The sequence below is a fragment of the Porites lutea genome, chromosome 7 (assembly GCF_958299795.1).
Source record: "Porites lutea chromosome 7, jaPorLute2.1, whole genome shotgun sequence".
Taxonomy (NCBI): domain Eukaryota; kingdom Metazoa; phylum Cnidaria; class Anthozoa; order Scleractinia; family Poritidae; genus Porites; species Porites lutea.
In genome coordinates, this window is record NC_133207.1 from 19,366,916 (window position 1) to 19,381,817 (window position 14,902).

General features: G+C 39.2%; 2 protein-coding genes and 1 pseudogene across 2 annotated transcripts in view; all 3 read right to left on the bottom strand.

Moving 5' to 3' along the window:
• Window positions 1-254: 254 nt before the first annotated feature.
• Window positions 255-7,740, bottom strand: LOC140944556 (uncharacterized). Its single transcript, XM_073393681.1, has 5 exons — window positions 7,439-7,740; window positions 5,611-5,701; window positions 5,135-5,203; window positions 1,315-1,413; window positions 255-1,067 (listed from the first exon to the last, which is right to left on the bottom strand). Exons 1-5 carry the CDS (start codon window positions 7,738-7,740, stop codon window positions 381-383), a joined length of 1,248 nt encoding a protein of 415 aa, XP_073249782.1. The 3' UTR covers window positions 255-380.
• An 823-nt stretch (window positions 7,741-8,563) lies between these two features.
• LOC140944557 (uncharacterized) lies at window positions 8,564-10,350 on the bottom strand (annotated as a pseudogene).
• Window positions 10,351-14,203: 3,853 nt separating this feature from the next.
• LOC140944152 (uncharacterized) overlaps window positions 14,204-14,902 on the bottom strand; it is a 1,594-nt gene continuing 895 nt past the window's right edge. The window contains exon 3 of the mRNA XM_073393280.1: window positions 14,204-14,902. This exon is cut by the window's right edge and continues 56 nt beyond it. Within this exon, the coding sequence (XP_073249381.1) occupies window positions 14,278-14,902 (625 nt within the window). The 3' untranslated portion in view covers window positions 14,204-14,277.

The following is a 14,902-nucleotide window of genomic DNA, read 5'->3' on the forward strand; positions in this document are numbered from 1 at the left end:
ATCCTCATTCCGACTCATTGCGGGTTTTTCTCATTTTGTTTGTCACTTGGTCCAGCGCAAAAAGGGAGTTTGTGAGTTTGTCTCCCGCCTTTTCCCATCTTCTTGTCTTGTTTTCAAAGTCAGAACTGTTTGCCTACATCAAATTCATTCTCATGCAGGTTCTGCGTTTTAGACGGTTCAAACTTTTTCTCTCACCACAACTGAACTCAACTTGATAAATGATTGCTCATTACATGTTTATTTAAGATCTGCGAAGCACTACACGATATTGTGTCTAAGTTATCTATAAATCAATCATTTTTTTTTTCACAAATCACGTTTCAGGGCAGCGTCACAGGTCTGCGACTCACTCCTTACGGATGTTGTGTCTCCCGAGCACATTACGAGTGCGCTCCAAACCACCACTGGGTAGTGGACTGGTCTCCCTGTGTGCAGCGGAACTTGGAGTTGATGGACCCATAGTAGCCAAAGTTGTCTTCACTTGATGCCGCTCCAGTCTTCATGCTTTTAAACTGACAGTGAGTGGATGGACTGTCAATATGAAGAGTGTATGTATTATGGACCTGCCAGAAAGGAGCCGTCAGATGCGTACCCACGTGTCCCCGGATGTTGACGTATTCCACTTTCTTACACGCGCTTGATCCAAGGAAATCTACGATGTTGAAGTCTTTGAAGTTTCCTCGGAGGTAGTCTCTGAAATCAATGCCGTGGGTTGGGTAGCTGCATGTTGCTCGCCAGTGGGTGGAGTGAGTCTGTAGGAATCTCATTCGCGCCAGACTAAGGCGGTAAAGATCCCAGTTTAGGGCGTCTTCGTTTTGTGGGGCATTGTACTTAAAGGGGATTTTCCTGAATTCTGCGAGGTGCCGATTTGAGGTACTCCATGACGTTACCATGGTCCATGCAGTGTCTAACTCGGACTTCATGTCACAGTAAGCTGCGTAACTCTTTCCACTCTGGTCGTAAAGTTTGTAGATGCCACTTTGAGAGACCCCGCGACGCAGATAATCAACGCAGGAGGTTGGACGGAATGAAGTCTGCTTCCCTTCGGTTTTGTTGGGGACGACGACCTTAACCCAGAAGAGAGGAAAAAAAAATAAGACTTTCTTAAAAAGATATACTCACTAAAAAGCTCAGTTTTGCTGGCTGCGGAAAATTTCTGATACACTAAAAATAATGTCAAAGGGATCTGCAAACAACTGAGTCGCTAGCTATTTTCCTCAATCGTTAACAAAACAGTAAGAATCCAAGGAAAGATATTTTGTTTTTATCTCACAAACTGCGAAAGCACTAAATATATTATCACCAAAAAAATACCTTATATCCAGGTGAATTGTACCCCACTATCTTGACGTGTGAACGATAAACGTTTATATTGCGTTTTTTCAGTCTGTTATCATCAGATGTAGCTACTCCCTGAAAAAGAGGAACACTTCGTCTCAGATCACCCGATTACAAGTTCTATTTATGTGCTTAATCTGGCTTCCAAATCATTTGAAGCACATTATTCGTCGTCGAAAGAGTTTTAACCTTTTTAAATTCAATTCACTGGATAATTACAATGAATACGAAATTGCTTCCGCTTAAACGAGAAAGATTTTAATTTAGAATTTTCCAAAATTCAGCGTTTGGACCTTTTTCTTATGGTCAACACAAAGCGTTTTTGTGGAAGATATAAGCTATAAATCACAAGTCGTGTATAATATGTGCTGCCCGAGAAATATCTTACAAGTAAAATGATGCCAATGAAAGCCAGGATTTTCTGAAATGCCATCGCTCTTCGGGTTCCGTTAACGGTGTCGGAATCGGCTAGCAGTTCGACAAAATTTGAAAGCTTCTGTCGTGACGATAAGCGTAGGAAAATGAACAATCACACGGGTTGGGGATCTGTTTTATCGCTATATACATTAATCACACGTAAGAAAATGGACTGAGTTAATTTAAAATCCAAAACAAGAAAATATGTTCTATCAAACACGTTTAGCATTCTAGACAAAAGAACAAAAGGGAATAACTTTGAAAAGTATATTGAGTATCCAAGTCTGTCAAAATTTGTGTCATTTTCCTTTGTTCCCCATTAGAGTTCATTGTATTAGTTGATTCTAGGCAAACAATAGACTAACCACGCCACTTTTCAATGTTTTACAGTCGTTAAGTTTTAAATTATTTCAACAGTTTGAGTTGCGAGTGATTTCTCTCAGCATAAAAAGTCGAACAAAAACTTTGCATCGACAGATCTTGTTTTAGTTCTCTTTAGTCTTTAACTGCTTCTTTAGCACTTTCGAAGACAATAACAGTTTTATTCAGAAATAATGAAGATAATTATTTGGTATTTCCTTTTACCTGACCCATTAAATAATCTAACTGAAGTTTAAAGTTATATATTAGAAGCCCTAAATGTGCTGTTGTTACTCGTGGCCATTTCAGTAGCAGCCTCCATGATAAATAGATAATCTTGGCGCTTTTGAAGAGATTATGTAAGAAATAAAACCTAGAAGGAATATATAACCAAATCTGACGAACTTAGGTCAGAATTCAGATCTCACTCTTCTCGCGCCTCACGCTTGACTGGGTCCTTCACTTTCGCAGTTGGCTCAGTTAAATTTTTCCTCCTTTATGACAGAAGAGGAAACAGCTGTACGAATCGGTTCATCCTATTCAATAAAGCTTGTTACAAAATTTTTTGACACATTTTAACCATCCCCGCGTCCAATGCATTTACCATTTTCGTCCCTTCTTCACCGGAAACGATAGCTGCGGTCGAGGTTAATTTCAAATATTATTTGAATAATGTGGTGATACCTTTCCTTAAAGTTTTAATTTTCCTCCTGGGGGCTTACATGCAACTTCGTAACGGGTTTTAGGAGGGCTTTTTTTTAAAACAAGGGAGCTTATAACCGGACTAAAGAGAGCTTTCAAAACAAGCTACGTGGCAGTGCTGATCAAAATACTCTTTGAATTTACTCACTTTTTTGAGGTGGCTCCGTAATTAATACAAAAGCATTTAGCTGTGACAAATTTTCCGTCATAACCTTTTCGATTTTAAAGCGATGGCTGCGAAACTTTGCAAAAAACAACAGATATCATTCGGCAATAATACGAAATATTCCGATTTCATTGATGGTAAATATTTCTAGAGAAATTAGCGCTTAAAAGGACCCTACTGTTTAAAGAAAATCGCGTCTAGTAAAAAATTTTGCTGATATTTTTTACTGAAACTTCTGGTATCGGCTTTAATTGATATAATAAATATGCCAGAGGAATTTCAGAAAAATCGTTGGAGCAGAAGTCCGTAACTAAAAGTCGCTCAAAATTCAGCTGTGAAATTGTTTTGGAATTTCAAAAATAAATTACTATCAGGAAGAAGGAGACACCAGTTTCAATTTTTGGACAAGTAAATTCAGTGTTTGCTAATTCTGAACTGAAACAGAAGCCGATTGCCTATCGTGCTATTCTTTAAAAGGTACTTTTCAGTTTTAGAAGCACTATAAATTGCTCCAAACTTTGCTCTGACGTCGAATGACTTGCTCCTCGACATTTTTAAAATATCCCTTGGCAGTTTTGGTTCAAACTCCTGCTACATACATTTTGATGCATTGCAATGCGTCCTCAACGGCTGTTCCTGCATGCTGTACGTTGTTTCCAATTCAGGAAAAAGGGATTGGGATTGTAAGCTACCTTGTATCGAAGCTCAGATAGAACTGTCAAAAACTTTGTATATGACCAGAAAATGAGCACGAGCGGCAGCTCTGCGAGGAATTCGCACCTCAGTCATGGGGGACGAATGACAATGATGCCATGTCTGTTAACCGATCTGCATAAACATGTATTGCAGAGCAAAACATAATAATCAAGAAAAAAATACCCATTCATTGAAGGATGAAAGTGAAAAACATTTTAGAGTTGTAAATTTAATCACGGGCAGTATTTTTGCGATAATTTTATTTTGCACTGTGATGTTATTCGGTTCACGGGCATGGTCATCATTGTCGTTCGTCCCCTCTGGGTGAGGTGCGAATTCCTCGCAGAACTGCCGCTCGTGCTCATTTTGTAGCGGAACCCCACCCGCGCGCGAAGCGCGCGCATGGACGGAGCCCCATAGCTGAGGAAATGTGGTAATCTACCCATCCGAGAAAATTTGGTAATCACGTGACCGTACGACCGTCCGTCCGCACCACAGGGAAACCAATGTTTACTCTCACACTTTCTAGCTAGTTTGGGAGCCCAATAGAAAACTAATTGCACATCAATGTTGTGATCAATTGACAGCTGTCAAAACAGGATATCCGCTGACCAGTATCACCTTACCGTACTGCGGGCTCAAGTGTCGACCCATCGAGGTCGAGTACTTTTTTGAAGTTATCCGCTGACAAATTACCAGTTTTAAATGATCGCAGGCTCAAGTCTATTTTTTCCAATGATTCATATGAAATATGTTGTGTTTATGTCACTATGGCCCCGCACGGTCAAGATTTTGATTTCAAACTGACCTCGGACGCGAAAATTAATTCAGCCACTTTTTAAAAAATAAAGGCGGGGAAGACCTTTTCTTACCATGGTCACGCGTTGGTCACGCTCTACGTCCAATTTTTGTCCTCTGATTGGTCAAAATTTGACAGGTGAGTTCATGCGGAAAATTTATGCAGCATCTTGAAAGTTGTTTACTTTGACAGCTAAAGCTGACAGAGTTTTGTGTCAACTTGTGATGTTTTTAACTGTCTTTTTTCCACTGAATGTACAAAATGAAATACAGCTGCTATCAAGAGTCTTTTGTTATCCATGGCTGGTTTGTTTATTGGGTTTTTGGTTGAGAAATGGGTCGCTTGTCAAAATTGGGTAATCTGATTTCGGATGGCATCGTTTTCGTCTTACACCTTGCTCAATGTGTAAGAGGGTTTAAAAGTCTCAATCAACTATGGCTTTCCTTGATATCTTTCAGGAACTGAATCTCGAATGGTAAGCCTGAGTAATCATTGTATTTGGTGTTTGTTTTTGTTATATCTAATTGTTATATCTACTCCTATACAGAAAAAAGAGAAAGCAATGATGAGCGTACTAAGGTAATAAGCCGGAGATGACATTTCTTTCCATTTGAGAACGCAGAGTAAATTAAAGCAAACATATCAAAATAATATACCTTGCAGCCCACAGTAAGAACATTTAAACCTCGTTTGCTCACTCTGTGATTGTCGGCAGCTGCAAAGGCCTAAAGAATAAATAGGGACAGAAATAATCAGTTGCTAGAGGTATTGAATTCTTCTTATTCGCTTCATTCTAGTGTCAGTTTTACGATTTCTTATAGGCAAATCGATAGAAGCTCTAACCGCCGTCCCTTAATGAGAAGTTCTAGTTTGGCAGCCATGTCGATCGGTTGCTGTTTTGCGTCGCCAAGTTTTGCCTGAAATTCCTAATATTACTTTTCTTCAAGTTCCAGTTAACTTGGGATTTTTAAACGACTTCTTAAACCGGAGAGACATCTTTTTCGTACTATTTGAATCAACGGGGGATTTTGTGAAAATTGCGTTTAAGGCCACTGAATCACTTACAAACGAAATAACGCAAATAAAAGCCACGATGTTTCCGAATGCCATTGCTTTTTTCGCGGTTCAATACTGTCAATGAAATATCGCTACTCTCCGACAGAACTAAAGCTTTGTTACTGCCTGATGGTCTTCTCAAACTTGACTGAATAGGTGCCCCTCTACTGTAAGCAATCATATGAATAGAATAAAATACATACAGCATATAAAGTATAAAGAGGTCAATAAATTTGAAACATGAAAACTTCTTTCAAATAACAAGTTAAATTTTTGCGGAAGAAGAAAGGATTCAGTTTCCGCAACCCTACATGACATCTGGAGTGTCACATGGCATAGTCCCGGTGTAATGACAAAGTTCCTCATTTTTCTGAGTTTTTAGTGCAGACGTAGCCAATGGTTCATTCTTGAAAACTGATGGAGTCATAGTGTCACTGCCCGCTTACAAACGTTTATTTGGCTGTGACTTGTGTTTTGGGGATGAGGTTTTAGCAGGTCAGTGCTTCCGTGTCAACCCGGTGGTCTACTGCTGGAGACACTGTTGTTTTGTTATTGATTAATTTACTCGAGAAACTGTCCCGCAAAAATATGAAAAAGTTTAATCTTAAGACACAACGTTACAAGGCCCAACGCTTGCTAAAAATTATTTCCGGACTTTCAATTGAATGCACACAGGTTTCTGCTAAATCAAAGTTATATTTCTAATTACGTGATGCGCCATAATTTATATTAGCAAGAATTATATATAAACTGTGTCTACACAACATTATTCAAGACCCATATACCCAGAAAAAAGAAAACTGTCTAATCGCACTTCTCTTAGCTTCTCTTGGCTTGAACACTACCAAGAACTGGCATGTAAGTAATGTTTGCTCTATTGCGAGTTAGCTAGTTTAGTTATTAAGAAATTGATTTGATTTGAATTGATTTGGCAAATTTACTTATTCACGCTGGCTACGGTTTCTCTTTCAACCATATTACCGAAAATCTATTAAGGCAACTTAACTGGAGAGACAAGTCTTACCGCATCCATTCGAAAATATCTTCTTTTACTGGTTTACTTTCTTTCCTGACGTCAGGAGCCGTTCTTCAAGAAGAAATAATTAATCGTAATTTTTTGCGCATGATAATTGCATAATCCTTCACCAACCCAGTTCCTTGTTCCCTTCAGTTTCCGCTTATTTGCTTCGAACTCTCGATAACTCAAATTTTTTCCGATTTCCCAGGAGTGTTGGAGTTATCGGAAGTCGACTGCATTTGATATTTTTCTCTTGCCTTATTGTCGACTCTATGTACTGTGTTTTTCAGGCGTCTACTTAGTGGACCTTGGGGTGTTATTTCGATAACAAAAGGGGGGTGGGGCGGGGGGTATTCTTTATACTTATACTACTAAGCCTTGCATGAGATTCATGTTGGTTGGATTCTAGAATTGTTCTATCGCCCGGCCCCAATTTCAAGGGATTTTACGCACTTAAAGAGAAAAATGTTAGCAGGAGGCGAAGATGTGAGAGCGAACTCTATGAACTTTGAATTGTAACTCATTTAAATGCGGAGCATGCAGTCTGTGAACAATTAATTACGGGATTCAGCCAGTTAATTCAAAAAGGAAATATCATAATCAATCTTTTATTGGCCTGCGTAATTTTATTTTATGACATCATTGCTTACTACATTAATTCTAGTTTTATCAATCTGTAAAATAGCTCTGTTACGTTCTGTCCAAGGGGATTACTTTAATCAGTTTTTAATTAATACTTATGATGATTTCTTTCAGGGCATTTATAACTAGAATGCAGCCTGTTTGTCGCCAAAAGGACTAGAGATGACCTCCAAACTACCACTGGGTAGTGGACTTGGTATCCTTTGTGCATCGAAACTTTTGGTTGTATCTACTATTATAATACCAGCCAAAGTTGTCTTCACTTGACACTGCGCCAGAGCTCGCCGCCTTAAACTGACAGTGAGTGGATGGACTCTCAATATGCAGGCCTTGATCACGAAACTGCCAAAAAGGGACCGTCAGATTCTTGCCTACGTGTCCCCGGATGTTGATGTATTCCACTTTCTTGCATTGGCCTCCCCCAATATAATCAACGATATTGAAATCCTTGAAGTTTCCACGGAGGTAGTCCTTGAAATCGATGCCGTGGGTCGGATAGCTGCATGTTGCTCGCCAGTTGGTAGAGCGAGCCAGCAGTGATCTCATTCGGGTTAAACTCAATCGGTACTGATTCCAGTTTTGGGAGTTCTGTTTCACTGGTGCGTTTACCTTGAAGGACGTTCTACGGAATTTTGGAAGACCTCGATTAAGACCTATAATTAAGACCTCTTATTAACCCTCGAGTATAGTCAAATAAATATGAGAAAATCGCAGAAAGACTTTTTTTGTAAAAAGATTACCATATTTTTCGTTGATAAATTTCGTGTTTAAAAGTTTGTTCCTTTTTGCGTCTAAAAACTGTAACATTTTGCTTTTAATGGCTGTACATTTTCCGTCAAAAGTTGTAACATTTCAGTTGTTACATTTTGCAAAAACGTTTTTACATATTTTACATTGTAACAACCACGACAGCAAAAGGGGATTGAACTTCGCGGAATAAAACGTACTTGGCTTGCCTTTTTGATACTTTTCTCTTCAAAAAGTCATTTATATATTCCTTGCTCATAAATTTGAACTGAAATATAAAAGAAATCCTTGTTCTTCATTTTTGAGGCTTTCTTTTATTTTGTTTCGCACTTGGTCGCAAAAAGGGGGTTTGTCTTCTTTCCTCTTTTTCTTGTCTTGTTTTCAAAGTCAAAACTGTTTGCCGACATTAAATTCATTCCGACGTTCCGCCTTTTGGATGGTTCGCATTTGTTCTCCCACCACAATTAAATTCACACGCCTTGATAGGTGACCACTCAAACATTTTTATTTAAGATCTGCAAAGCATTACACGATGTTGTATCTTAGTCATCTATAAATCAATGTTTTTTATAAATCACGTTTGAGGGCAGCGTTTCAATTCTGCGACCCTTTATAAGGCTGTTGTGTCTCCGAACAGATTACATATGAGCTCCAAACCACCACTTGGTAGTGGACTGGTGGGAATGTATGCAGCGAAACTTAGAGTTTATGGTCTTTATGGACCCATAGTGGCCAAAGTTGTCTTCACCTGATACCGCTTCAGTCTTCATGGTCTTAAACTTACAGTGAGTGTATGTACTTTCAGTATGCAGAGTGTATGAATTTAGCCTCTGCCAGAAAGGCACTGTCAAATGCGTACCCACGTGTCCTCGGATGTTGATGTATTCCACTTTCTTGCACTGGCGGTCTCCAAGGAAATCAACGATGTTGAAATCATCCTTGAAGTTTCCGCGGAGGTAGTCTCTGAAATCGATGCCGTGGGTCGGGTAGTTGCATGTTGCTCGCCAGTGGGTGGAGTGAGCCTGCAGTGATCTCATTCGCACCAGACTTAAGCGGTCGAGATTCCAGTTTTGGGCGCTTTCGTTCACTGAGGAAGGAAAAGGAAATTTGGTAAAAGGAGGAAGCCAGCGATAACCAACGATCCATGACATCACCAATAAATGTCCATACAGTACCAGGCTCAGATTTCAGATGACAGTACGCCCCAGGAAGCTGTTTCCACTCTTTGAGTCGTAAAGTTTGTAGATGCCACATTTAGAAGCACCTCGCAACAGATAATCAAGGCAAGAGGTCGGACGGAAACTGGGCTGATTTGCCGCTGGTGGTTTGGGACATGCATCTCGCTGTAAACAAAGAATTAAGATAGTAGAAAAATATTGATGTCTTTCCTCTACTTGATCAGAAGACGTCGATCTCAACTGTAATCATTCAGTAAATTCCTACTATACAGTCTATCACACATTCATTTGAATATAGTTATAAGAGAATTTGTCACTTTTACGACTCGGTAAATCGATTCAAGTTGAGGAGTGACGAATTCAAGTGAAAAAAAAAAACACTAAAAAATATAAAATGTAATATGTTGAAAAATAATCACCTTGCATCCCGCAGTAACGACATCAGGACCTTGTTTGCTATTTCTGAAATCGTCACCAACTGCAAAGGTCTGTTAAAGAAATTACTTGGATAATTACATTCAATAAGATGTATAATGTTGCTTCAGATTATAATGATTAAAATTCTGCTTTAAAACATTTCTTCGCGTTGGAAGATTAATCACAAGTCGTGTATACTTAAATGTACTGTGCGATGAATATCTTACAAGTAAAATGATGCCAATAAAAGCCAAGATATTCTGAAATGTCATCGCCTTCCGGGTTCCGTTCAGAAAAAGCGTTGTCGGAATCTGCTTAAAGTTTGACAAAATTTGAAGCTTCTGTCGTGACAAGCTTAGAAATTCGAACAAGCACACCAGCTGGGGATTTGCTTAACCGGTATGTACTATGTTAACATTAAACTCCCAAAAGGAAATAAATCTTAAACAAGAAAACTTGTTCAACTTAACACGTTAAGTAGAAGAAAAAAGAAATAAAAGGGTTATAACAATTTTGACTGAAAGTACTTTCAGTTGTCAAATTTGTCAAAATTTGCGTCATTTTCATTTGGGTTAATTAACTGTACATAGACATTGAGTTCGCTAACTATGCTTGTGCGTGAGTAGTACTTTTACATTAGTTGTTACTTTCATCTTTTGAGTTGAAAGTGATCATTAAAACACACCACTTAAACAAACTTAGTTTGTACTAGCAGTTGAATTTGTGTATAATTCTGTCAAAAATTGGGTCATTTCCCCATCTTTTATTCGTATCGGCTTTGAGCTTGAACAAACTTCTGACAACCTACCCCCATTTTTGAATATTTTACAGTGTCGTAGTTATTTCAACATTTTAAGGATGCGAGTAACGCAACTAAACTCCTAATTGTTAGGTAGGTGGGTAACTAACTCCTAATCTTTTGCATTTCGCTGACAGAAAGTTTTGCAGCAGTTTGCAGTCATGTCAATGGCTTGTTTTGCGTCACAGACACAAATATGTGGAGACACCTTACTGCCGTGATTCTTAAGCTGAAAACGTACTTTCTGTCTTTTAAAGATATATATTTGGTATTTTAGAAGAATAATCTTTTCGCTCTGATTAAAACCAAGCCGAGAATTTTATTTTGAATTGAGAGCATGCGCATCGTTTCGAATCGTTGTACACGGGCCAGTTATTAACAAAACCAATGTATCCTTAAATTCTTTCTCTGACCTTTTTTCTCAGTTTAAATACTTACGTGACAGACCCAATATTCTCGGGCTTCTTAACAGGCGCTCTCAGCAATCATACGAATAATAAATGTACCACATAAAACATTTGACGTCAATAAATTTCAAACGCGAAGAACGTACCTTTAACTTGACTTATTTTGGCGGAAGACGAAACGAAAAGCATGAAGGGGTCAATGTTTCACAACCTCTGCGTTACATTTCCAGATCTATAATTCCTCTTTCTTAATATTTCAACCTAGACTTATTAGGCTATGTTCTTACTTTACCGGAAAGCTCTTGCGACGGCACGAAAACCATACCTGATAGGGCTTTTGTTCACAGATTAGAACGGTGATTCCGTGCGATTTCTGTAACGAAACGAAACTGCGCATGCGCACCTCCAATCTCTAAATTGGAGAGTCAAATGGCAGACAGGGTTCTCTACCACACTTTAGTGCATTGTGAACAGGTATTCGGACCATGGTGGAATTGAGTAGAGTAGTATAGGAAAGAGGACTGGATTACCCACTGAGACGGAAGTAAATATTCAGGAGTGAGGATCTGGCCTAGTTTAGGTCACCAAACCCTCTTGGCCATTACGCTCCGGCAGGATGTTCGATGTATGTAAACGACTTGTTCCAGTTCTGTGCCGTTGCTGTTCATACTGTACTAACGGATAGCTTTTCGTGTCTGGTGTGAAAACAGCCTTAGACTACGCATTTTGCTCAGTTTTAAATACGGTGCAAGGTGATTGAAGTCGCAAACGGTAAATGATAATCAATCTTTTATTTTAAAGCTGCCTACAGTGGTTGTTACACAACTTTCTGTTTTATTAATTAATCTACGAAACAGCTTCTGTTCTGTTTGAAATTGAACGAAAATTAAGATGTTCATGTAGTTTTCTATTTCAACCAAACAGAACTCATTTCATGTTTTGTGATCCTTATCGAGCAAGAAATGAGACAAAAGGTAAACTAATGAAACTGGAGAAGCTTGACACTAATCGTTCGACCTTGTAAATTTCTTAATTAAATTGATATCTTCTTTTTAACCAATTTTATTGTTTGTATATATTTTATACAGAGTACAGGGGCAACGGGGAATGTTTCCCTAATATCTTTATTGTTGGCGACGTAGACTACGCCGGGTCGGTCGGATTAAAAAAATCACAAGAAGTCTTGGAATGGAGGCCTGGTACCCCAGCGTTATTGCTGTGGAGCCTGGAAACAACAAGAAATGCAGGCCGGAGAGTACGTTGATGTTATAGTAAAATTAAGACAACATGGGAATAGGATAAATCACTAAAACTTCTTTGCGACCTACCAGCCCTCCTCAATTTTCAGCTGACAGTTTGAAAAGGAGGACGTGGAGAAAACAAAACATTACAAGTTTGTGCTGGTTACAAACTACGACAGGTTTAAAATTATTCCTTTTCTTAAACAGAGATATATTGGAATTTCTTAAACTTATTTTTTAACATGTCGGGACGGGCACTTGCAAGAAAGTGGAATAAGTCAACATCCGTGGACACGTGGGCACGGATCTGACGGCCCCTTTCTGGCAGAATCTAAATTCACACACTCTGCATATTAACAGTCCATCCACTCACTATCAAAAGGTTGGTATGGCCAGATCACTAAATTCCGATGCACGGAAACAGCCGAATCCACCACCCGGTATTGGTTTGGGGCTCACCGCTAATCTGCCCCAAGATAAAACAGCCTTACAACGGGTTATAGAGTTGGACCAAAGTCCCTCGCATCTGATTTTCAAGAAACATTGAACAGATTAATTTATAGATAAAGCTGGTTCGTGTAGTGTTTCACAGATCGATCTTAAATAAAAAAACATGTTACTTTGCAATTACTAATCAAGGAATTTGAGTTCATTTGTGGCAAGTTTGTGTCAGTCAAACATGCGGCAAAGAGCCGGTGAATGAATAAATATGACGCCGGGAAACGGTTTTGAAAGAAAGAGGAGGGGGTAGAAGAGAAACTCCCTTTTTGTTCATTTAAGAGTAAGTACTCTTCAAGTTTTATTGGACCTTGCTTACAATAATTTCGATAGCCTACCCGGAAACGAATTAAAACAGTTTGAAAAGAGTGTAACATACACCTTACGGAACAAGCTTAAACCAGCCCAGAGTTTCAGAGTTTCTGATAATGACGGCTTGTTTGTTTTTCAATTAATATTAATTTTCCCCAAAGTGCGAGACAATGCGTCTTAAGATGTGCAGCTTAATGGGACCGGACCGATATTTTGGTAAGTTTCCTTATCTCAATGAATTGATTTAGAAGTTAACTCTAGCTGGTCTCGTGGACTCCTTAAAATAATGGACACCCCAATAATACGGACAGCAGCTAAATATTCGATATTAAAAGTTTACAGACACTTGACAGAAACTCAAGGATCTTTTTTTTTTTTTTTTTGCACAAAGTTCAAACTCGTCCTCAGTGTCTTCTCCTGCCCGTTTTCTCATTCTCGGTCCGTAGCGACCGGTAGGAGAGGACCCTGGGAATAAGGTTACATGGAGTTTTTATTACTTTAGCAAGAAACGACGAGTTTAAAGTAAAGACTGACGGGAATAGATTGCCAGGCTAAATGACAATCAATTCAAGGGCTTCAAGACAGTACTGTAAACTTCGATCGGTTTCAGTAACAGATCCTAATATGACGAAGTTTTCGGTGTAACAAGCCTGAGTATTCTTAAGAGTGAATCTCTTGGTATTCTTTATCCCAGTACATTCTTTTTAAATAGATAATATTTCTATGCTGTCTGTGAAGATGGCTTCATATTTTAACATCATGTCTTATTCAACCTCGAGAACAGTCAATTAAAATGAGACGACAAGATCGTAGCCCTATTTCAATTTAGATGTCTCAGCAAAGTATATAAATGATGTTTTGACGCGGAAAAATATCAGTAGACAACCTAGGTACGTGTACGCGAAGTTTGGTTCTCTTTTTTGCACAAGTAATGGTTGTTACACCGCAAAATGTGACATTAACACAAAAATATAACAGCATTTAAAGAAAAATGTAACGACTTCTTAACCCGAAATCAGTTACACATTTTAGACGCAAAAAAAAATTATAATAATGAGAAACGTAACAAGGCAAAATATTTGTCTTTTTACAAAATAGGAAAGAAATCCTCATTCCGACTCATTGCGGGTTTTTCTCATTTTGTTTGTCACTTGGTCCAGCGCAAAAAGGGAGTTTGTGAGTTTGTCTCCCGCCTTTTCCCATCTTCTTGTCTTGTTTTCAAAGTCAGAACTGTTTGCCTACATCAAATTCATTCTCATGCAGGTTCCGCGTTTTAGACGGTTCAAACTTTTTCTCTCACCACAACTGAACTCAACTTGATAAATGATTGCTCATTACATGTTTATTTAAGATCTGCGAAGCACTACACGATATTGTGTCTAAGTTATCTATAAATCAATCATTTTTTTTTCACAAATCACGTTTCAGGGCAGCGTCACAGGTCTGCGACTCACTCCTTAGGGATGTTGTGTCTCCCGAGCACATTACGGGTGCGCTCCAAACCACCACTGGGTAGTGGACTGGTCTCCCTGTGTGCAGCGGAACTTGGAGTTGATGTTCGCATAGAAGCCAAAGTTGTCCTCACTTGATACCGCTCCAGTCTTCATGCTTTTAAACTGACAGTGAGTGTGTCCACTGTCAATATGAAGAGTGAATGTATTATGGACCTGCCAGAAAGGAGCCGTCAGATTCGTACCCACGTGTCCCCGAATGTTGACGTATTCCACTTTCTTACACGTGGCTGATCCAAGGAAATCTACGATGTTGAAGTCTTTGAAGTTTCCACGGAGGTAGTCTCTGAAGTCGATGCCAAGGGTTGGGTAGCTGCATGTTGCTCGCCAGTGGGTGGAGTGAGTCTGTAGGAATCTCATTCGCGCCAGACTTAGGCGGTAAAGATCCCAGTTCAGGGCGTCTTCGTTTTGTGGGGAGTTGTACTTGAAGGGAATTTTCCTGAATTCTGCGAGGTGCCGATTTGAGGTACTCCATGACATCACCATAGTCCATGCAGTGTCTACTTCGGAATTCATGTCACAGTAAGCTGCGTAGCCCTTTCCACTCTGGTCATAAAGTCGGTAGATGCCACTTTGAGAGATCCCGCGACGCAGATAA